Source organism: Schistocerca serialis, chromosome 8 (genome assembly GCF_023864345.2).
Source record: "Schistocerca serialis cubense isolate TAMUIC-IGC-003099 chromosome 8, iqSchSeri2.2, whole genome shotgun sequence".
Lineage (NCBI taxonomy): Eukaryota > Metazoa > Arthropoda > Insecta > Orthoptera > Acrididae > Schistocerca > Schistocerca serialis.
The window spans coordinates 60,105,528-60,128,399 of NC_064645.1; the positions used below are offsets into that span (position 1 = coordinate 60,105,528).

Genomic DNA, 22,872 nt, shown 5'->3' on the forward strand with positions numbered 1-22,872 from the left:
GGATGGCAGACCCTCTGATTTCATGAAGGCCAAGACAACTATCTCCTGATCGGCATCCAGTCACTAAGTCAGAGTTTGACACTATGTCAACTGAGGGCATCCACCCGTCTAAAGGGCTCTGGTCATCACCTTCACATTTGCCTCCGCCTGCCCCATTGTTTTGAATGTCTCTAATGCGTGTTTGGACAACCAGAGACAAAGTTTTTGGCCCATCTTATTTTGTCAGTGGAAAAACACCCACTGCTGGAGAAAGTTGGAGCCATTTTGAATATTCCTCACCTGCGTGGAATACAAAAGGACTGCCATCGATGGTCTCACGTGTGCGTGAATTATCAACACAGCAAAGTTTTATGTCATGTTCTTGCGCCAGTAGGCAAATTCCCAGACACAACAAAGAGGTTCGCCCATGTACACACTAATATCCCAAGACTACTACCATCATCAGAAGGTCAATGATATTTGCCAATCATTGCTGAAAGAATCAACGCTGGCTGGCAGCTATTCATAATCTCTGCTGAAATGCTAGTTGTCACACTTAAGCCCAATGGGGTCACTTGCTTTGGATGTCCACGGCATATAACAACTTACAGAGGATGTCAATTCGAGTCTGATTTGTTTGCACAATTGTTTTCAAGCGTGTCACATCACATATAAATGAGTTATCATCCAACCAGCAATGGCATGGTCGAGCGGTGGCACTGGTCCCTAAAAGTCAGTCTTGTGTGTCATGATCGAAATGGACAACGGCCCTACCATTAGTTCTGCTCAAACTCCGCACCAGACGTCGATGTGTCTCCTGCTGAACTGGTCTATGGGGAACTACTACAGACGCGGTTGAATTTGTCAAACTGGGTGCCTCAATGGGGGACATATGATAATTACCGCAGCTCATAGAACATTTTGAGAGATCAGATCTCACACATGTGACAGTAACCAGCATCAATGACGTAGCACACAGCAAACACCCATCCATAGAGTGTTGAAATGTTGCATCCATGTCAAGCCTCTGACCACGCCACCATATACTGAATCATGCCGTGTAGTAGCACGACATGATATGATGGTGGACAATTTGGTTAATAGCAAGAGAAACACTGTTTCTGTGTTAAACCAGAATGTGTGCTGGAGGAATTTTTAGATGATCACTTTCCACTACCTGATCAACCAACGTCACTATCCAACAGCAGACAGACACCATCTGCATCCCCAGCAACACAGATGCAACATCAGACGTGGTCCAGACACCAGATGCACTTCCTCACAAGCTTCAAGGGTGGCACCTGAGGCATCTAAGTAAGACGACACTCCACTTCCCTGAGGGACAGTCGCGCAGGTGTCATTGCACGATCGACTATTCGCTTATGATGTGTCAACCGAATTCACGAACTGCCCGCTAGGAATGCTGACATGTGGTTACACATTGCTGTGGTGTGCAGAGTTGTATTTTAAATTGCTCCAATTTTCACTATTTTTTGAGACTCTTGCTATCAGCATGTGTCAACGAATTGTTTCCTTGAGTTATGTTAATTCTATTTTTGTGTTCCTTGCTATTACCATAATTTGGATGGACTCTAATTATGGAAGTAAAGTGCGCTGAATGTAGGAGCCGCATTTCCTGTGTTGATTTGAGATATGTATTACATATTTTATGCTTGTACTGTACATTTTCCTTTGTGTGATTAATGCATATCATAATCTGAAGACATTAGTTACATTTTCCACAGATCATCCAAACTATTCTTTTATCAAAATGATGTGGAACGAGTCAGTTTACAGGATATGTGTATATAGTTAGTGTTTACACTAATGAACACATTTTTAGTTCTACTTATGCAACAACACTTAATTTCTTACTAAGAAGTAGTTGAGAAATCTTAAAGTTCTCTCTTTTTTTTGTTATAAATAGTACACTGTTTTTCTAGAGCTGTAAACACTCAACGAAGCAAGTACTTCTAGTGAGTTTGCTGTCTGCATTATTACATGACAGTCACACATTTCAGAGACCAAACTGCACAGTTGAATCAAAGAGATTACATTGCCAGTGTGAAAACAGGCTTAGACTCTTCAAACAATTCACCTGGCTTATTCAAAATACCAATTTTGTTGTGTAGCAGTGCCTGTATCTCTTAGTGATACTTTGCCACACTACAAACTTTGAATAGTTCAGTCATGAAACATAATGCTATAAGAAAATGAAAAATTCTTGTTTTGATATTATGTTGTCACAATATTAAAATATAGCTTAATTTTTCTAAAACTCACTCTGTAATTTTTATGACATACTGAATACTTGCCCCAATAGATGGTATCACAAAATTTACCACATTTTACTGTTGCAAACGGTACATGGCTCTGAGCACTATGCGACTTAACTTCTGAGGTCATCAGTCGCCTAGAACTTAGAGCTAATTAAACCTAACTAACCTAAGGACATCACACACATCCATACCCGAGGCAGGATTCGAACCTGCGACTGTAGTGGTCACACGGTTCCAGACTGAAGCGCCTAGAACCGCACGGCCACATCGGCCGGCGCAAACGGTACAAGATTCCTTAAATACTCTCTTCTTGTATGATTAATGTAAACTTTAAAACAAAAATTTCAAATGAGTTATTTATTTTATATTAAACTGACCTAACCATTTCATAGTGTGTTGTATCTTGTTCATTAAGCAAGTAATAAGTCACAATACCTTTCCTTTTATGACAAATGTCAAGGAACACATTTTTGCTTTGGTCCATGTAATTCACACATACACCTCTGAATCAAATGGAGGCACTACCTATGAAAATAACTGAAGTTTATAGTTTTCATTTCTTCTGTAATAAGAGTACTTATTCTCCTATGTTGCTGAAATAAAGCGTGTCATTTCATGGCTGTGAATTATTCATGACATACCTAAATTGTGGCTCAAAGCACATTTATTTCATTGTGTTATTTCCAGTTTTAAGTAATGGGCTATTTTGAAACAAAGACTGATAAAATGGAGGAAAAATTATAATTAAAGGACTTAATTATTAAATACAACAACTGTAAGTGTTGATTGTTGATTTGGCAGTAAAGTATTTAAAATAACATTTTACACTGGCCAGCTCTTTATGAAAAGTATTTGAATAGTTTACAAGGAACTAAATACCTGGTCCAAACACTGAGGGAACATCCCCAATCACCATGAGTTGTGGTGGTATTCGGGAGTAGAACATTCCAGCAATGATCTAGCATTTATTCTTTTCCACACACAACTTGTGTAAAATGACAATAGATTATGAGCTCCATCTCACCTGACAGCCAAGTGATATTTTGTATGTTAGGTATGTGCTTATGTATGACTCTCTCATTGGTATCTATCATCAAATGTGTCAATTTGTCAGTGTGCTTCACAGTGCCTATTGGAAGTTATTCTGCTGCATTTCAGAAGGTCAGGCAGTAATTATAGCGCAATCAAAACCAGCTCTAATATGAAAATAAGCAGATACCTTCAAAATGAAGTCACACAAACACTTTGCAGTACAGAGTTCCTTTGTAACCCACCTGGAATGGTTGCTCCCTTTTCCAGTAATGTTAGTCAGTTATACTACTGATATTTCTGACAGAGTTAAGGTGAATGGAAGAAATACCACTAATGGTAAAAGCATCGCCCTTTGTCTTGCACTCTACAATTTTTGTAACAGTTTCTGGGAAGTATTTTCAAAGTGGCAAAAGCTTGAAGGTAGGGTTAAATAGTACAGAGGGTAGAGTACCAAATTTAAAGTAAGATTTTTTAAATTATTTTATAAACTCTGAGGGCAGCAACATGCTGACTACATCTTTTATCCAACACAAAATCTTTTTAACTAGAAGGGCCAAATGCTAATAACACCTCCATATATGTAAGATAGAAAAATTAGGGTTTATTGCTCCACTGAGGTGCAGCTGAAGCTAGGCTAGGACAAGGCTAGTAAAAGAAGAGGAATCCACCATTCAAAAGAACCATCCTGGCATTTGTCTTAATTTAGAAAGATTACAAAAACTGTCCACTTCCACTCATTTGCGAACAATACTACCTACTGGACAAATGGTTTTAGTCAGCTTACAAATCAGAGTTACACTGTGGCACATCTATGGAACAGAGAAAATGCTCTAAGGTATGAGAAGTATTATGAATAAAAGATTTTAAAAACTAATACTTTATATATAAACAATTGAAACTAAGTTTGTAGGACAGCCACAAGTCACAATCACTATTTTTTATTGCCTTGATTCATTCAACTAAACAACAGCATCATAAGCAACTATGAAATTTACGAAGTATTGCAATATGGAATCTTAAATTGGCATAAAGGAACAATCCAATTTACATTAATGCTAACTTCCATTCAAAGCAGTTGGCTGATTACACTGGCAATGACAAAGATTAAGATAGCTGTGTAACACTTGTAACTTATACAGTCAAGTTCATTCACAAATAAGTCATTTATATAATACTCTTGTCAGATTGAATGAAACTGATCAATAAGAAATACTGACAGCAACTTGTGTCGGTTCTATGAACTTAATATTATTTATGGTTTCATTTTTATATATTAAAAAAGTAAAATTGTATTTAAAGGTAATAAATTTTGGCCAAGTTACCATAACAAGCATGAATCATACTTCAATACTGTTATTTTCCTCACCGATTTTCATGCAGTTCATAATAGACAAGAATTACATAAGTAATCATTTGTATCACTAAAGCAGTATTCCCTTGTTATAGAATTCCCATACAATGAATCAGGAACTGGTAACACATCACAGCCTCAGTTTACTAAAATCAAGCTCTATGTTACATTATTTTGTCTTTACAAAACAAAACTTACAAACTTTCTCCTTAAATGAAAATTGTACACAGAAATTTCTGATGTGCCACCACAAATAAAATTATCCATGGAAGGATATAGCTGCTCTGTTTCTCAAGAGCTTTTCTTACAGAATTATGTACTTGACATAAAAAAACAGAACAGCTGGCACTTCACTTCATGGATGATTTAATTGCCTGCACACCAAAATCTTCGAACAGAGGCACTGAACAAAAATTTCAACCCACATCCATTTACATCTGTGTAAAAATATAAAAAGTGTTGTGTTTGTAAGACATCATACATACAAAATGCATTCTACAGTACAATTTTGTAAAACAACTATAATCAGTGGAGCAACATACAAAATTCACTGATCACACATTAAACTGTAACTAATTTACTTTTGTTTCATTACACAAATCAGTAAATCACATTTGAACATATTATAAATGCTATACTTCATTTGATACAACAGAATATTTACATAATCTCAAAACGGAACAGTAAAACAGTCTTTGGTTGCACTGCAGCTCCTCCATCTCTCTCACTCTCACTCTCTCTCTCTCTCTCTCTCTCTCTCTCTCTCTCTCTCTCTCTGTCTCACACACACACACACACACACACACACACACACACACACACACACGATATATCCTGAACTACAAGTTGTAGAATCTAAATGTGACACATGCTGTAAGCTGCATTATTTTTAAATGTATCATCGTTTCACTCTTCGCTATATAGCTTCCCACTAACAATCAAACTACAACTTGAAAACTTAATTCTTTAGCCGAGATACAAAAGAATACCGGAGACAATGGAAAACATTATTTTATCAGGGCACACAAAAGTACCAAAAATACTTTTAGAAAGGCCACAAAATTCTTAGTGAAAACCGCACAAAATTATGTGACAGCTGTGTCTAAGGTGGGTCTTTTTCAATGTTTGTTTGAAGGCACTTCAATATGAATTTGATGAATCAATGCATTCTTAATTTTCATAGATTAGCCCTTGTGTGTCTGAGCCTTTCCAACCATGGCGCACAGTCAGCATTATTCCAATGAATAGCATCAAAGCTCCAATTCCAGCTAATCCAAAGAAAACACCCATTCCGACATCAGGTGCTATCTGCACTAGTTTCGCTAATGTACTTAATTCATCGCTTAGTACTGCCTTTTGGTTGAACCAAAATACTGGAAAATATATCCTCCTGGGGAGATTCTCAAACATCCTGTAACATTCAAAACAAAGAGCAATTAGCTTTTATATTTTTGTGACACAGTTAAACATTGAAACATGTAGGAACTGGAATATTTAATTATTTCTGGGCAAAATGTAGGAGTGAAACCTTATACCAATCACTGCTACTGCAGTTAACAACAAAAGTGTCTTGACAACTCCTGAAAGTATACATATGTATCAGTGTTTCAAGGGTAGTGTAATCATGAATTCTCGAAGTGATTCCCTTCCTCAGTATGACTTATGACTGTTCAAGTACACAGTTAACACAAACTGTAAATGTCACTTCTTTTGAAGTATGTCTGTGTGTGTAACTACACTAATCTGACATCAATTGCAAACCATTTTGTTTCTCACACATTGTACAATAATGTTAGTGTCTCATGTCTCAGCAGAGAGAAAGAGAGAGAGAGAGAGAGAGAGAGAGAGAGAGAGAGAGAGTTGCTATCTTTCGAGCTGACACTATTTTCTTGTGTGTGTGTGTGTGTGTGTGTGTGTGTGTGTGTGTGTGTGTGTGTGTGTGTGTAAGGTTTTAATATTTCAGGCCATTATTGTAAAGCTGCAGCTAACACAAACAGTGAAGTACAAAACATCTGATCTCTCTCTCTAGTGTCCACCTTTTTGACATTGCCCGAAGCAGGTCACAAATCTTGTGACATAGTAAACTATCTGTTCTTTGCTGCAATCCTATTAGACACACTGGACTCACATTCACAAGGACAACAGTTCAAGCCAGCATCTGGCCATCCTGATTTAGGTTTTTTACGGTTTTCCTAAATCGCTTCAGGCAAATGCTGGGACGGTTTCTTTGAAAGCGCATGGCCAACTTCCCTCCCCATACTTCCCTAATCCAATGTGACCCGATGACCTAGCTGTTTGGTCCTTTCCCCTAAATCAACCAACCAACCAACTCCCATTAGGTGTTTGCTAGAATGGTACCTTGTTCTAGTTTTCAGCTTGCATAGAGGTCCTCCAGATCTGCTTCAGGCAAAGTCAAAAAGGTGGACTCTCTCTAGAGAGAGATTAGATTTTTTGTACTTAACTGTGTGTTAGTTGTAGCTTACAATAATGGCCGAAATACTAAAACCTTAATGAATTTTTAACGCCTTACTTAATTGCTGTGTGCAAGTGCCACACTACGCATCTTCTTTCACCATAGTATATTACTAAGACAGTTTCTGGAACTTAACTCACCTCTCTCAACCCTTTTTTTTGTACAAATGACAAGCCACAATACGGTACAGATTCTTTATGCTAGGCGCAAATTGCGACGCGACTGCGCCATGTCGCATGGCGTCGGCACAGTTTCTCGCACCGCGCGTCACGTGAGCATGCGGGAGGGGTGAGGCGAGGCAGGGCGCATATGGTCAGTGGGTGTATTACCCGTGCGAAAAGGCAGCATTACGGTATACTGAGATTTATTGTCACTGAGTAGTGTTTCGTTTTTCGCCGGTAAACAACTGGCAGCCAGAGAGCTCAATAGCTTACGAGAAAACCTCATTGTGTTGGTTTGTGGTAACATAAGAGAAGAAATTTCATGTTTATTTTCATACTAGGAAACTCTTGTCCCACTAGCTGTCGATAACTCTTAAAGAATTAGTCACTGGTTAATAGAGGGAAACATTCCACATGGGAAAAATATATCTAAAAACAAAGATGATGTGACTTACCAAACGAAAGCGCTGGCAGGTCTAAAGACACACAAAGAAACACAAACATACACACAAAATTCAAGCTTTCGCAACAAACTGTTGCCTCATCAGGAAAGAGGGGAAGGAGAGGGAAAGACGAAAGGATGTGGGTTTTAAGGGAGAGGGTAAGGAGTCATTCCAATCCTGGGAGCGGAAAGACTTACCTTAGGGGGAAAAAAGGACGGGTATACACTCGCACACACACACACACATATCCATCCACACATATACAGACACAAGCAGACATATTTAAAGACCGCGATTGTACAACCAGACCGAGGCCGACGTTCTGGCAGATGCACGACCGATCGCGAGAACAGGAGACGATAGTTTGGATGCCCGGGCAAGCTTAAAACATGGGCAGCATAAGCGGCCAGCAAACGTTGGCGCCGTAACCGCAGGGGAGGGACACCTGCCTCCACTAGTAAGCTGTCCACAGGGCTGGTGCGGAAAGTACCAGTGGCAAGCCGTATGCCGCTGTGTAGGATTGGGTCCAGTACCCGCAGCGCAGATGGGGATGCTGAGCCATAAGCCAGGCTCCCATAATCCAGACGAGACTGAATTAATGCCTGGTAGAGCCGTATCAGGGTAGATTGGTCGGCACCCCAGCGGGTGTGGCTCAAGCATCTCAGATCATTTAGATGCCGCCAACACGCCTGTTTAAGCTGCCGAATCTGAGGCAGCCAAGTCAGCCGGGCATCAGAAACTACACCCAAAAACCTGTGGGTCCCCACCACAGCAAGGAGTTCGTCGGCAAGATAAAGCCGCGGATCAGGATGGACTGTTCGGCACCGGCAGAAATGCATAACGCGGGTCTTGGCAGCTGAAAACTGAAAACCGTGCGCTACAGCCCAAGACTGCGCCTTGCGGATAGCGCCCTGTAGCTGACGTTCAACAGCTGCAATGCCAGTAGAGCTGTAGTAAAGGCAGAAGTCGTCAGCATACAGGGAAGCGGAGACAGAATTTCCCACGGCCGCAGCGAGCCCGTTAATGGCTATTAAAAACAGGCAGACACTTAAAACAGAACACTGTGGCACACCGGTCTCCTGGACGTGGGAGGAACTATACGAGGCCGCGACTTGCACGCGGAAGGTACGACACGACAGAAAATTGCGGATAAAAATCGGCAGAGGACCCCGAAGACCCCATCCATGAAGCATAGAAAGAATGTGATGACGCCATGTCGTATCGTACGCCTTCCGCATGTCGAAAAAGACAGCGACCAGGTGCTGACGGCGGGCAAAGGCAGTACGGATGGCCGACTCCAGGCTCACTAGATTGTCGGTGGCGGAGCGGCCTTTACGGAACCCACCCTGAGACAGAGCCAGAAGGCCCCGAGACTCCAGTACCCAATTCAAGCGCCGGCTCACCATCCGTTCAAGCAACTTGCAAAGAACGTTGGTAAGGCTAATGGGACAGTAGCTGTTCACCTCCAGAGGGTTCTTTCCAGGTTTCAAAATGGGGATGACAATGCCTTCCCGCCATTGCGACGGAAACTCCCCCTCGACCCAAAGACAGTTGTAAAGATCGAGGAGGCACCGCTCGCAGTCCACTGAAAGGTGTTTCAGCATCTGACAGTGGATGCCATCTAGCCCAGGAGTGGTATCAGGGCAAGCGGCTAGGGCACTGCGAAATTCCCACTCACTGAATGGAGCATTGTAAGATTCTGGGTGGTGGGTGCGAAACGAAAGGCTCCGACGTTCCATCCGCTCTTTAATGGAGCGGAAGGCCAGTGGGTAATTGGAAGAAGCGGAACTAAGAGCAAAATGCTCTGCCAAGCTGTTGGCAATTTCGCCGGAGTCTGTACAAACTGCTCCATTCAGTGAGAGCACAGGGACGCTGACAGGGGTTCGATAGCCATAGAGGCGTCGGATCTTGGCCCAGACCTGCGATGGAGAGACATGGAGGCCAATGGTGGATACATACCGCTGCTTGCTTTGGCGGATAAGGCAGCGGGCCCGCGCACGCAGCCGTTTGAGGGTGATGAGGTGTTCAATGCAGGGATGTCACTTGTGACGCTGTAGTGCCCGCCGGCGATCTTTAATCGCTGCAGCGATCTCAGGCGACCACCAAGGCACAGTCCGCCGCCGAGGGGACCCAGAGGAACAGGGAATGGCAGACTCGGCGGCAGTAACGATGCCGGTGGTGACCGATTGAACCACCGCATCAATGTCATCATAAGAGAGAGGCTCAATAGCGGCAGTGGAGGAGAACAAGTCCCAGTCAGCTTTATTCATAGCCCATCTGCTAGGGTGCCCAGAAGAGTGACGCTGTGGTAGCAACAGAAAGATCGGAAAGTGGTCACTACCACACAGGTCGTCATGCACACTCCATTGGACAGACGGTAAGAGGCTAAAGATTGAAAGGTCAATGGCGGAGTATGTGCCATGCGCCTCACTGAAGTGTGTGAAGGCACCATCATTTAAAATCGAGAGATCGAGCTGCGACAATAAATGCTCAACGGTGGCGCCTCGACCTGTTGCCACTAACCCACCCCACAGAGGGTTATGGGCGTTGAAGTCGCCCAATAGCAAGAAAGGTGGCGGCAATTGGGCTATCAGCGCAGCCAGGACAGGCTGCGAGACATCACCATCTGGTGGAAGGTAAAGACTGCAGACAGTAACAGCCTGTGGCATCCACACCCGAACAGCGACAGCCTCTAAAGGTGTTTGGAGAGGGACAGACTCGCTATGCAGAGTGTGAAGGACATAGAGGCAGACGCCACCCGACACCCTTTCATATGCTGCCCGGTTCTTATAATAACCCCGATAGCCACGGAGGGCGGGGGTTCGCATTGCTGGAAACCAAGTTTCCTGAAGAGCAATGCAGAAGAAAGGGTGAAGGCTGATAAGTTGGCGGAGCTCAGCTAGATGGTGGAAGAAACCGCTGCAGTTCCACTGCGGAGAAAGGCATGACGGGACTGGGAAGGCAGATTACGCCGCTGGGTCACCTGCCGCCTCCGATGGAGCACCCGTGCAAGTGCTATCCATTGCGTCTGAGGGATCGGCAAGATCGAGGTCCTCAGCGGACGCAAGGATCTCCACCTTATCCTCAGACGCAGAACTTTTAGGTAGCGGTGGAGTAGGTGCCACCGCAGGTGTCTTGGACTTACGGGTCTTCAAAGTCGTTTTCTCTTGCTGTTCCTTTGGTTGCCATTGTCGAGAGGGCTTATTGGAGTCAGTCTCTAGGACCGAAGAGGATCGCGAAGCCCGTCGACCAGTGACCTGTGGCTTCTTCAGCCACTGGTTGGTGTCTGCTGTGCTGCTGGTAGGAACCTAGGAGGGGAGTGACCCAAGGGATCCCTTCCGAGCGAGAGAAGCTGAAGAAGACTTACGCTTCTCCGGCTTAGAAGTGGGGACTGGTGCCCCCGATGGTTTAGTGGGTGCTGCTCCTGAGGTAGATGGAGCAACAGCGAGAGAAGGGGCCTCCATCGTCAAGGGGGCAGGTGAGGTCCTCTGACTCTGAAAGCTAACTGTATATCTTGCAGCTGAAGGAGCTGGAGCAGGAGTGACAGTGGAGGCATAAGATGACATCATCATGCGCACGGGATGTAGCCGTTCAAATTTCCGCTTAGCCTCAGTGTAAGTCAGTCGGTCCAGGGTCTTATATTCCATGATTTTGCGTTCTTTCTGTAAGATACTGCAGTCCGGCGAGCAAGGGGAATGAGGCTCTCCACAGTTGACACAGATGGGAGGCGGAGCACATGGAGTATCGGGATGAGATGGGCGTCCACAATCCCGACATGTGAGGCTAGAAGTACAGCGAGAGGACATGAGATCAAACTTCCAGCACTTAAAGCACCGCATCGGGGGAGGGATATAGGGTTTGATGTCACACTGGTAGACCATCACCTTGACCTTCTCTGGTAAGGTATCACCTTCGAAGGCCAAGATGAAGGCACCGGTAGCTACCTGATTGTCCCTCGGACCCCGATGAACACGCCGGACGAAATGTACACCTCGGCGCTCTAAATTGGCGTGCAGCTCATCATCAGACTGCGAAAGGAGGTCCCTATGGAAAATAACACCCTGGACCATATTTAAACTCTTATGTGGGGTGATGGTAACGTGAACATCCCCCAACTTGTCACAAGCAAGTAACCTGCGTGACTGGGCAGAGGATGCCGTTTTTATCAAAACTGACCCAGAGCGCATTTTGGACAAGCCCTCCACCTCCCCAAACTTGTCCTCTAAATGCTCTACAAAGAACTGAGGCTTCACGGATAGAAACGAGTCACCATCAGCTCTGGTACAGACGAGATACCTGGGCGAATACACGTCACTGTCATTCATTGCCTTTCGTTCCTCCCATGGTGTGGCCAGGGATGGGAACGATTTGGGGTCATAAATGTTAGCTTTAAAATGAGCCCTCAAACGCTTAGACCCTGCTGGTGGCTGGCCACCAGCAAGAGATGATGTACCACACTTCATTGCGGGTCATCCGCCCTGATGCCACCTACTCCGACCAAGGGCCCTCCCCACGGGCGCCACCCAGCCGCAGCAATAGCCACCTGGCAGGATGGCCATTGCCGGGAGTCCTGATGCCCCAGGGAGATGGGCATCTACTCCTTGGCATACATGGGGAGTTAACAGCGCAGGCATCAGTAGAGCGATCCCTGTGTTGTCAGGGGGCTACAACCAACAGGGTACATGGCGGCCCCACCACAACGGACTGGCTACCATGCTGGATCTTAGGTGCAAAAATGTCCAAGGTCGTCGTCGCAGTTAAAAGCAACACTGCAGAGTGCAGCGTGGTAATCGCACCCAGGGACGTATCCTCGCCCAAGAGATGGAAAACGAGGGGAACACCATTGCAACGACGAAAAAGCCGGCTAAAGGTCTCAATGCACGACGGATATAGTGCACCATGTAAGGCGCCCTTCCCCAATTGCCTCGCTCTTTGGAATAATTTAGAAAGATGGAGGTCAAACCCGAGAGGGGACCATCACATAAGGCCGAAACATTTGAGACTCCTTTTAGTCAGCTCTTACGACAGGCAGGAATACTGCGGGCCTATTCTAACCCCCGAACTCGCAGGGGGGCATTGATCAGTGGAAGCCAAGGACATACCACTTCCAATTCAATAATTATATTAGACAACAGACCTCATAAAGAAAGAAAATCTTAAGAAATGTGGAAAGAAAGTATGCATTAACAAAGGGGACGCAACTTTTTGAAACAGCATTACAAAATTATTGCTTTTAAATAAGAATCGGAAGAGAGGGGCTACAAAGGCTAGAGGAATTTACCTATTAGTGAAGCAACACTACTGGCCATTAAAATTGCTACACCAAGAAGAAATGCAGATGGTAAATGGGTATTCATTGGACAAATATATTATACTAGTACTGACATGTGATTACATTTTCACGCAATTTGGGTGCATAGATCCTGAGAAATCAGTACCCAGAACAACCACCTCAGGCCGTAATAATGGCCTTGATATACCCGGGCATTGAGTCAAACAGAGCTTGGATGGAGTGTCCAGGTACAGCTGCCCATGCAGCTTCAACATGATACCTAAGTTAATCAAGAGTTGTGGCTGGCGTATTGTGACGAGCCAGTTGCTCAGCCACCATTGACCAGATGTTTTCAATTGGTGAGAGATCTGAAAAATGTGATGGCCAGGGCAGCAGTCGAACATTTTCTGTATCCAGAAAGGCCCGTACAGGGCCTGCAACATGTGGTCGTGCATTATCCTGCTGAAATGTAGGGTTTTGCAGGGATTGAATGAAGGGTAAAGCCAAGGGTCGTAACACATCTGAAATGTAACATCCACTGTTCGAAGTGCCGCCAATGCGAACAAGAGGTCACCGAGACGTGTAACCAATGGCACCCCATACCATCACGCCGCATGATACGCCAGTATGGCGATGACAAATACACGCTTCCAATGTGCGTTCATTACGATATCGCCAAACACGGATAATCATGATGCTGTAAACAGAACCTGGATTCATCCGAAAAAATGACGTTTTGCCATTTGTGCACCCAGGTTCCTCGTTGAGTACACCATCGCAGGTGCTCCTGTCTGTGATGCAGCGTCAAGGGTAACCACAGCCACGGTCTCCGAGCTGATAGTAAATGCTGCTGCAAACATCATCAAACTGTTCGTGCAGATGGTTGTTGTCTTGCAAACGTCCCCCTCTGTTGACTCAGGGATCGAGACGTGGCTGCACGATACATTACAGCCATGCGGATAAGTTGCCTGTCATCTCGACTGGTAGCAATACGAGGCCTTTCGGATCCAGCACGGCGTTCCATATTACCCTCCTGAACCCACCGATTCCATATTCTGCTAACAGTCATTGGATCTCGACCAACGCGAGCAGCAATGTCGCGATATGATAAACCGCAATTGCGATAGGCTACAATCCGACCTTTATCAAAGTTGGAAAAGTGATGGTACGCATTTCTCCTCCTCACACAAGGCATCACAACAACGTTTCACCAGGCAACGCTGCTCAACTGCTGTTTGTGCATGAGAAATCGGTTGGAAACTTTCCTCATGTCAGGTTGTAGGTGTCACCACCGGTGCCAACCTTGTGTGAATGCTCTGAAAAGCTAATCATTTGCATATCACAGCATCTTCTTCCTGTTGGTTAAATTTCGCATCTGTAGCATGTCATCTTCGTGGTGCAGCAATTTTAATGGCCAGTAGTGTAGATTACAAGGGATGACAGAAGCCGGAAACCAATCAAGAGCAGAATACACCAACCAAAATTGCATTTAATTTAAGAAAGAACTTACCAGTGAGAACATTAGATGCGAAATCAGGAAATGGGTTATTTTGGAATATGGCTCTATACGAGTGTGAAACCTGGACAACTGGAACCAAGAGAAAATGGCTAGAAGCACTGGAGATTTGGTGCTACAGAAGATGATGAAAACCATCTGGAGAGACAGAGTTACCAATGAAGAAGAGTACAAGAAACATGATCTCCATAGAGGCACTTCTAAAGATGACGAGACAAACTCGTAGAGCACATTTCAGGACACAAGAATATCATTAGAACAATAGCAGAAGAAGCTAATGAGGGAAATAATTGCTGAGGAATCAAGGATGTCATATCTGCAGCAGATTATGAATGGTGTGGGATGTACCACACATGCGAACAGAAGAGGGGAATGGCGTACTGCTGCAAACCAACCACAGGGTTTGGGCACCACATAGAGATTGCTATACTTCTTAGTAATATTTAGGCTTGTAGTTGTGGTCTTCAGTCCACATACTGGTTTGATGCAGCTCCCCACACTGGTCTCTTCTGAGCAATCCTCTTCATCCCTGCTTCAAGCCTTGGTCCCCCTTTTCACAATTTTTACCCTCTATTCCTTACATTTGATCATTCCTTGATGCCTGAGGATGTGTCCTATAAACCAATCCTTTCTTTTAGTCAGTTTGTGCCACAAATTTCTCTTCCTTCCAATCTGCTTCAATATTTCTTCATGAACGATCCAATCTAACCTTCAGCACTCCTCTTAGACAGCAATAATAATTCTGATTCCTACTGTTATCGCGTAACACTTTGTGCCACACTCCACTTAAGCACCTGCACCTTGTAACAAAGGCAGGTTTTTTGCAGCTGTTATGATTCCTTCCCTTCCTGCAAATTTAGTATTAATTTTTTCCAAATTTTGTGATATCTTCAATATGCAATTCAATACGGCATGTGCTCAGTACATAAAAATCTTTAACATTAACTCAAGACTTTTCCAAACCTTCATTATCTATTACATTCCTACAATTAACTCCTGGTAACAAACCAACTAGTTTGTCTGAAAACCATGCTAATTACAAAATATTAGCAATCTCATATTTTGATGACACAGTTTGTGAACATATACCATATTACTGACTTTATGGTGAAGCAGATGAAAATAAGTGAAGTATTCTTTCAACCGATAACAAAACCATGTCAGCAAGATTTGCATTCATTTAATTCTGGAGTAATTAACATCATTAACTAAAACACTGCTACTGAAACAGAGTCTCAATTATTGTATCTAAAAGTTTACATTCAAACAATTCCTCTTCCACTGTTTAATCACTCAGAAAAATAAATTTCTAATTGCAATTTATGAAAATCCAGTAAACAACAATAACGAACTTTAGTTCTAATTATTGTAAATCTACATAAGAAGCTTCTCACAAGTCGCTGTCGGCCAGTCTGCAGTGAGATGTGAAATGAGTAAGGTCTGTGTCCAAGAATACAGGGTAATGTACTGCAGACGATGTAGTATAAATTACAAATCAGGAAGTGTACCAGAATTTATCTTCATTTCATATCCGAAAGTTGTTCAGTAATTTAGTGACTGTTTTAAATGATTAATCAGATTTTGAATGAGAGTTGCTATCATGTATTGTGTCAAACTTCAATAACAACCATTTACTGTGACGACACAGCCGAACAGTGAATTGTGTTGTTTCCAGTTAGTTACTGTGCACATTGTTTTCATATTGATATGAGAGAGAGATTTCAAGGGCAATGATTTAAGAGCTTTATACAGTGACTATGTTAATTATGTATGTTTGCCACATGAGAACTGTTGTGAACAGTCATGTCAGCTTTAAGTTACTGCACTTAACAATCACATTATGAGAAATCAACCCAAGTGCAGTATGTGGCTATTTGTTTATCTGTACCATAATTATAGTAGGTGAGATACTGTGTGGCCATAAACATTAGTTCATTTAAAAATCAAAGTGCAAGTAAACTGCAAATCTGATGTTGACTAACTCAATGGCAATAGCCTTTGTTTGACAACTCCTTTTCAGTCAGATTTGATGGGGGCACAGATCTCAACCTGCACTGCCTGTAGAGTAGGGATGGAGCAGTGTGCACAGTGTGTGTGTGTGTGTGTGTGTGTGTGTGTGTGTGTGTGTGTGTGTGTGTGTGTGTGTGTGTGTAGGGGGCGAAATGTGTCCTGTGCTTATGAGGCTACCAGATCCACCATCACCTTTAGTTGGTTGGTTGGTTGATTGGTTATCAGTCCCTATTGCCGTGGTCACACAGGTCTTGGATAGAAAGAATCCTATCATTTACAAATCTGGGAAAGGAACAAAATGTTTAATACGAACTGTGTAACTACACAGAAGGAGAAAATGAAAGATGCAAGCCAGAAGTGGAAACATTAAGTGAAAGGGAGAAAGTGGTAGAAGGTGGTTAAACAAAATAGCAAATGGCCAGGGCTGGCTGATCAAATGGAAAAGAAGGTTAGCCAACCACTCTGCAATACAGTAAAATCTCCAGCCTAAAAGCACAAGGCAAGAGAAACACAGATGATAAAAAGGATTAAGAAAATATGCCAATAGCTATTGATGAACTCACTTTAAAAGTAGCATCACTTGAAATCTAATCAGTCTGTGCCAAAAAGGAGCGAGACAAAATTAGTGAAAATTTATCTGACTTAATTTCACAAGCTGAAGCAGGTACTTCAGACAAAATCAGTACCGTAGCGGAAAAGGCAGTGAAGGAATATAAATTAATCAATGATGTAGTTGAAAAGGTTATTCAGCAAAAGGAAAATGACATTATCTACAAAGTGAACACCAATTTGCAAGATACAGAGCACAGGATATGCAACTACTTAGACGAAACTGATACAGAGACACCAGCTGCACATAGAAACAAAGTGCCAGCCACAGCAAACCAAAGTAATGTATGCACACAGATCATTGCAAACCGTACAAACAATGCCAGTAGTAATGACAGAATGCAGAGTGTAAGTTTACAGGGCATAACACCAGAACCAGTACCTATGAGAAATGCAAATAATTATGACAGCTATGTAAACACAGTACATAATGCAAACAGCTTGTCCACTATATTTGCTGACAAAGGTCTATTAAGACACCGTCAATTTCCAACATTTACAAGTGAAGGTAAGAAGATGAATCCTGTTGTGTTTATTAGCGCTTTTCGACATGTGTTTCCTAGAAATTGGACGGAAGCACAAAAGATCAGGTTTGTTGTTTGGTACACGCAAGGCAATGTACTTTTGTGGGTGACCGAGATAGCTGAGCGTTGTACCACATACTTACAATTTGAATGGGCATTTCTTGACAAATACTGGTCAGAAGCCATACAGGAGAGACCTAGGCGAGAGGTTTTTAACCCCGCCCCTTTTAATAACAAATATGGTTGTTTGCGAAGATATTTTGAGAAGTATCTCAACAAAACATGTTATTGGAAAATCCTATTTCTCATGTGGACGTTTCAAAACTTTTAAGAAGTCGTTTCCCATCACACATTTGTGAAAAATTAATTACTACACCTGAGCACAACACAGAATATTTTCTATTCATTTTAGATTCAATCAACCTAATATATGAAGAGAAAGTAGTAACAAATAGGGCGTCAGACAACCAATCACCACAACAACGTAATCTGAATGGTCAATACAAAAAGCCAGACACGAACACACAGCAAAACTGGTGCGCGCAACCGTAAGGATACATTAACCGGTAATGGATACGGGAATGGAAATGGTAGGAACAAGAGATTTAAACGTAACTTTCTGTATAACAGGAACGATTACCATCCACAAGCTAATTTCAATGCCTCCTCTCAAAATTATGCACCGCGTGTAAATGAAAACTGTCAGTAGCATCGGTGGCCAGCGCACAGCAACAACAACAACAACAACAACAACAACATACCACACGCTGTTCCACAGCCAACTTTTGCACAGCAAACTCACAATACTGCGACATTTCACAATAGCCATATGAAAACACGAGGAAGCATGTTGCGAACTGGAAATGATACAAACTGGAGAAACAATCACACAGTACAACTAACAGAAATTGTCCCCGTGTACCGAAGTAGACCAGACTACACCACAGGAAAACCCGAATCGGTCGTAGTTGAGCCCCATAGTATAGATCTTATAAGTGATGGTGGTAAACCAGATTTGCAAACGTGTTTCATAAGATTCGACAAACAAGGAGACATAAAGGACGATCTATACCAACTAAAATCAGTGAAAAATACACTGGAAGAACAAGTGCAAGCAGTAATCAGAGTGAAAAGTTTTGGTATAGACACACAGTTAATACTTGATCAGGGTCCATGACTAATTTAATGTCTGAAGCATTTTTCACTGAATTAAAAGGACAGAAGAAATTTCCTGTTTTGCTAGTGCAAAACTGCAAAATACAAACGGCTACAGGTGGCAAAACCAAATCGTAAAACACCACGCTCTTATCACCGTGAACATCGAACAATTTTCTGTGCAGTGTAATTTTCTAATAGTAGACAAACTTATAGTGAACTGCTCGATAGGTATGGACACATTTAGAACTTAAAAAACTCAAATAGACATAGGTAATAGTAAGTGCGATTTCTTTGTGAAGGACCAAAGATTTTTTATCAGCCTGATTACCACACCGGAGAGGTGTGACAAAGTAAACCCAGAACCCCATGTCACTGTACAGTATTCATATCCTACCGTGTATTTTGTGAACACATGTGATAAAGAACATGAGACCGACACTGAAGTTAATCAGGAATTAGCAGAACAAAAACTCTCATGGATATGACGGGGTATCTAGCAGAATACTGAAGTATTGTTCCACGTATGTTAGCTCAGTACTTAGCCATATATGTAACTTTTCCTTTAGGAGTGGTCGGTTTCCTGACCGATTAAAGTACTCGGTAGTGAAGCCACTTTATAAAAAGGGAGACAGGGATAATGTTGACAATTATAGACCTATTTCTATGCCATCGGTGTTTGCTAAAGTTATCGAGAGGGTTGTATATACAAGGTTACTGCAGCATTTAAATTCACATAATTTGCTGTCAAATGTACAGTTTGGTTTTAGAAATGGCTTAACAACTGAAAATGCTATAGTCTCTTTTCTCTGTGAGGTTTTGGATGGATTAACTAAAAGGTTGCGAACGTTAGGTGTTTTCTTTGATTTAACGAAGGCTTTTGACTGTGTTGACCACAAAATATTACTGCAGAAGTTGGAACATTATGGAGTAAGGGGAGTAGCTTACAATTGGTTCGCCTCCTACTTTAAGAACAGAAAGCAAAAGGTAATCCTCCGCAATATTGAGAGTGGTAATGATGTTCAGTCCCAATGGGGCACTATTAAATGGGGCGTTCCCCAAGGGTCGGTGCTGGGGCCACTGCTGTTTCTTATTTATGTAAATGATATGCCTTCTAGTATTACAGGTGATTCAAAAATATTTCTGTTTGCTGATGACACCACCTTGGTAGTGAAGGATCTTGTGTGTAATATTGAAACATTATCAAATAATGTAGTTCATGATATAAGTTTGTGGCTTGTGGAAAATAATCTGATGCTAAATCACAGTAAGACTCAGTTTTTACAGTTTCTAACCCACAATTCAACAAAAACTGACATTTTAATCAGACAGAATGGGCATGTTATAAGCGAGACGGAACAGTTCAAGTTCCTAGGCGTACGGACAGATAGTAAGCTGTTGTGGAAAGCACATGTTCAGGATCTTGTTCAGAAACTAAATGCCGCTTTATTTACCATTAGAACAGTATCTGAAATAAGTGACATTTCAACACGAAAAGTAGTATACTTCGCATATTTTCATACGCTTATGTCATATGGTATTATTTTTTGGGGTAATTCTTCTGATTCAAAAAGGGTATTTTTGGCTCAAAAACGGGCTGTTCGAGCTATGTATGGTGTAAGTTCGAAAACCTCTTGTCGACCCCTATTCAATAGTCTGGGAATTTTGACATTGCCCTCACAGTATGTATTTTCTTTAATGTCGTTTGTTGTTAGCAATTTTAGCTTATTCCCAAGAGTTAGCAGCTTTCACTCAGTTAATACTAGGCAGAAATCAAATCTGCATGTGGAATGCACTTCCTTGACTCTTGTGCAGAAAGGAGTGCAGTATTCTGCTGCATCCATTTTCAATAAGCTACCACAAGAACTCAAAAATCTTAGCAGTAGCCCAAACACTTTTAAGTCTAAACTGAAGAGTTTCCTCATGGCTCACTCCTTCTATTCTGTCGAGGAGCTCCTGGAAGAGCTAAAAAATTAAGCAAATTCCAGTGTTACATTCTTGATTTTCTTTATTTAAACTAACGACTTGTCGCCTGAATATGTTTCTTATATTTCATTTTATCTGTTTCTACAATCGTGTTGTAATTTCATGTATTGACTCGTTCCATGACCATGGAGACTTCTCCTAAATGTGGTCCCACGGAACAATAAATAAATAAATAAATAAAATAAATGAAGGAATCAAATATTCTAGATGCTACACAACGACAAATGTAAGGATGTAGAGGTTTATGTCACTAGGGGTAAGATAGATACTGCCTACAGGAAAATTAAAAAGACCTTTGGAGAAAAGAGAACCACTTGTATGAATATGAAGAGCTCAGATGGAAACACAGTTCTAAGCAAAGAAGGGAGAGCAGAAATGTGGAAGGAGTATATAGAGGGTCTATACAAGGGCAATGTACTTGAGGGCAATGTTATAGAAATGGAAGAGGATGTAGATGAAGATGAAATGGGAGATACGATACTCCGTGAAGAGTTTGACAGAGCGCTGAAAGACCTGAGTCGAAACAAGGTCCCGGGAGTAGACAACATTCCATTAGAACTATTGATGGCCTTGGGAGAGCCAGTCCTGACAAAACTCTACCATCTGGTGAGCAAAATGTATGAGACAGGCGAAATACCCGCAGACTTCAAGAAGAATATAATAATTCCAATCCCAAAGAAAGCAGGCGTTGACAGATGTGAAAATTACCGAACTATCAATTTAATAAGCCACAGCTGCAAAATACTAACCCGAATTCTTTACAGACAAATGGAAAAACTAGTAGAAGCTGAACTTGGGGAAGATCATTTTGGATTCCGTAGAAATATTTGAACACGTGAGGCAATACTGACCTTACGACTTATCTTAGAAGCTAGATTAAGGAAAGGCAAACCTACGTTTCTAGCATTTGTAGACTTAGAGAAAGCTTTCGACAATGTTGACTGGAATACTCTCTTTCAAATTCTAAAGGTGGCAGGGGTAAAAATACAAGGAGCGAAAGGCTATTTACAATTTGTACAGAAACCAGATGGCAGTTATAAGAGTCAAGGGGCATGAGAGGGAAGCATTGGTTGTGAAGAGACTGAGACAGGGTTGTAGCCCATCCCCAATGTTATTCAATCTGTATATTGAGCAAGCAGTGAAGGAAACAAAAGAAAAATTTGGAGTAGGTATTATAATGCATGGAGAAGAATTAAAAACTTTGAGGTTCGCCGATGACATTGTAATTCTGTCAGACACAGCAAAGGACTTGGAAGAGCAGTTGAACTGAACGGACAGTGTCTTGAAAGGAGGATATAAGATGAACATCAACAAAAGCAAAGCGAGGACAGTGTCTTGAAAGGAGGATATAAGATGAACATCAACAAAAGCAAAGCGAGGATAATGGAAATTAGTCGAATTAAGTTGGGTGATGCTGAGTGAATTAGATTAGGAAAGGAGACACTTAAAGTGGTAAAGGAGTTTTGCTATTTGGGGAGCAAAATAACTGATGATGGTCGAAGTAAGAGAATATAAAATGTAGACTGGCAATGGCAAGGAAAGCGTTTCTGAAGAAGAGAAATTTTTTAACATCGAGTACAGATTTAAGTGTCAGGAAGTCGTTTCTGGAAGTATTTGTATGGAGTGTAGCCATGTATGGAAGTGAAACATGGATGATAAATAGTTTGGACAAGAAGAGAATAGAAGCTTTCGAAATGTGGTGCTACAGAAGAATGCTGAAGATTAGATGGGTAGATCACATAACTAATGAGGAGGTATTGAATAGAACTGGGGAGAAGAGGAGTTTGTGGCACAACTTGACAAGAAGAAGGGACCGGTTGGTAGGACATGTTCTGAGGCATCTAGGGATAACAAATTTAGCATTGGAAGGCAGCGTGGAGGGTAAAAATCGTAGAGGGAGACCAAGAGATGAATACACTAAGCAGATTTAGAAGGATGTAGGATGCAGTAAGTACAGGGAGATGAAGAAGCTTGCACAGGATAGAGTAGCATGGAGAGCTGCATCAAACCAGTCTCAGGACTGAAGACCACAACAAACAACACAAGGACAAGAGCTTTCTCACTTACTTTTTAAATGTGCAA

General features: G+C 42.2%; 1 protein-coding gene across 3 annotated transcripts in view; it reads right to left on the reverse strand.

The window, feature by feature from the left end:
• Positions 1-4,627: 4,627 nt before the first annotated feature.
• Positions 4,628-22,872, reverse strand: part of LOC126416153 (protein croquemort-like) — a 235,427-nt gene continuing 217,182 nt past the window's right edge. For all 3 annotated transcript variants that reach the window (XM_050083705.1, XM_050083703.1, XM_050083704.1), the window contains one exon: positions 4,628-6,052. In XM_050083705.1, coding sequence (XP_049939662.1) covers positions 5,812-6,052 — 241 coding nt within the window. In that variant the 3' untranslated portion in view covers positions 4,628-5,811. The remainder of the gene's footprint in view (positions 6,053-22,872) is intronic.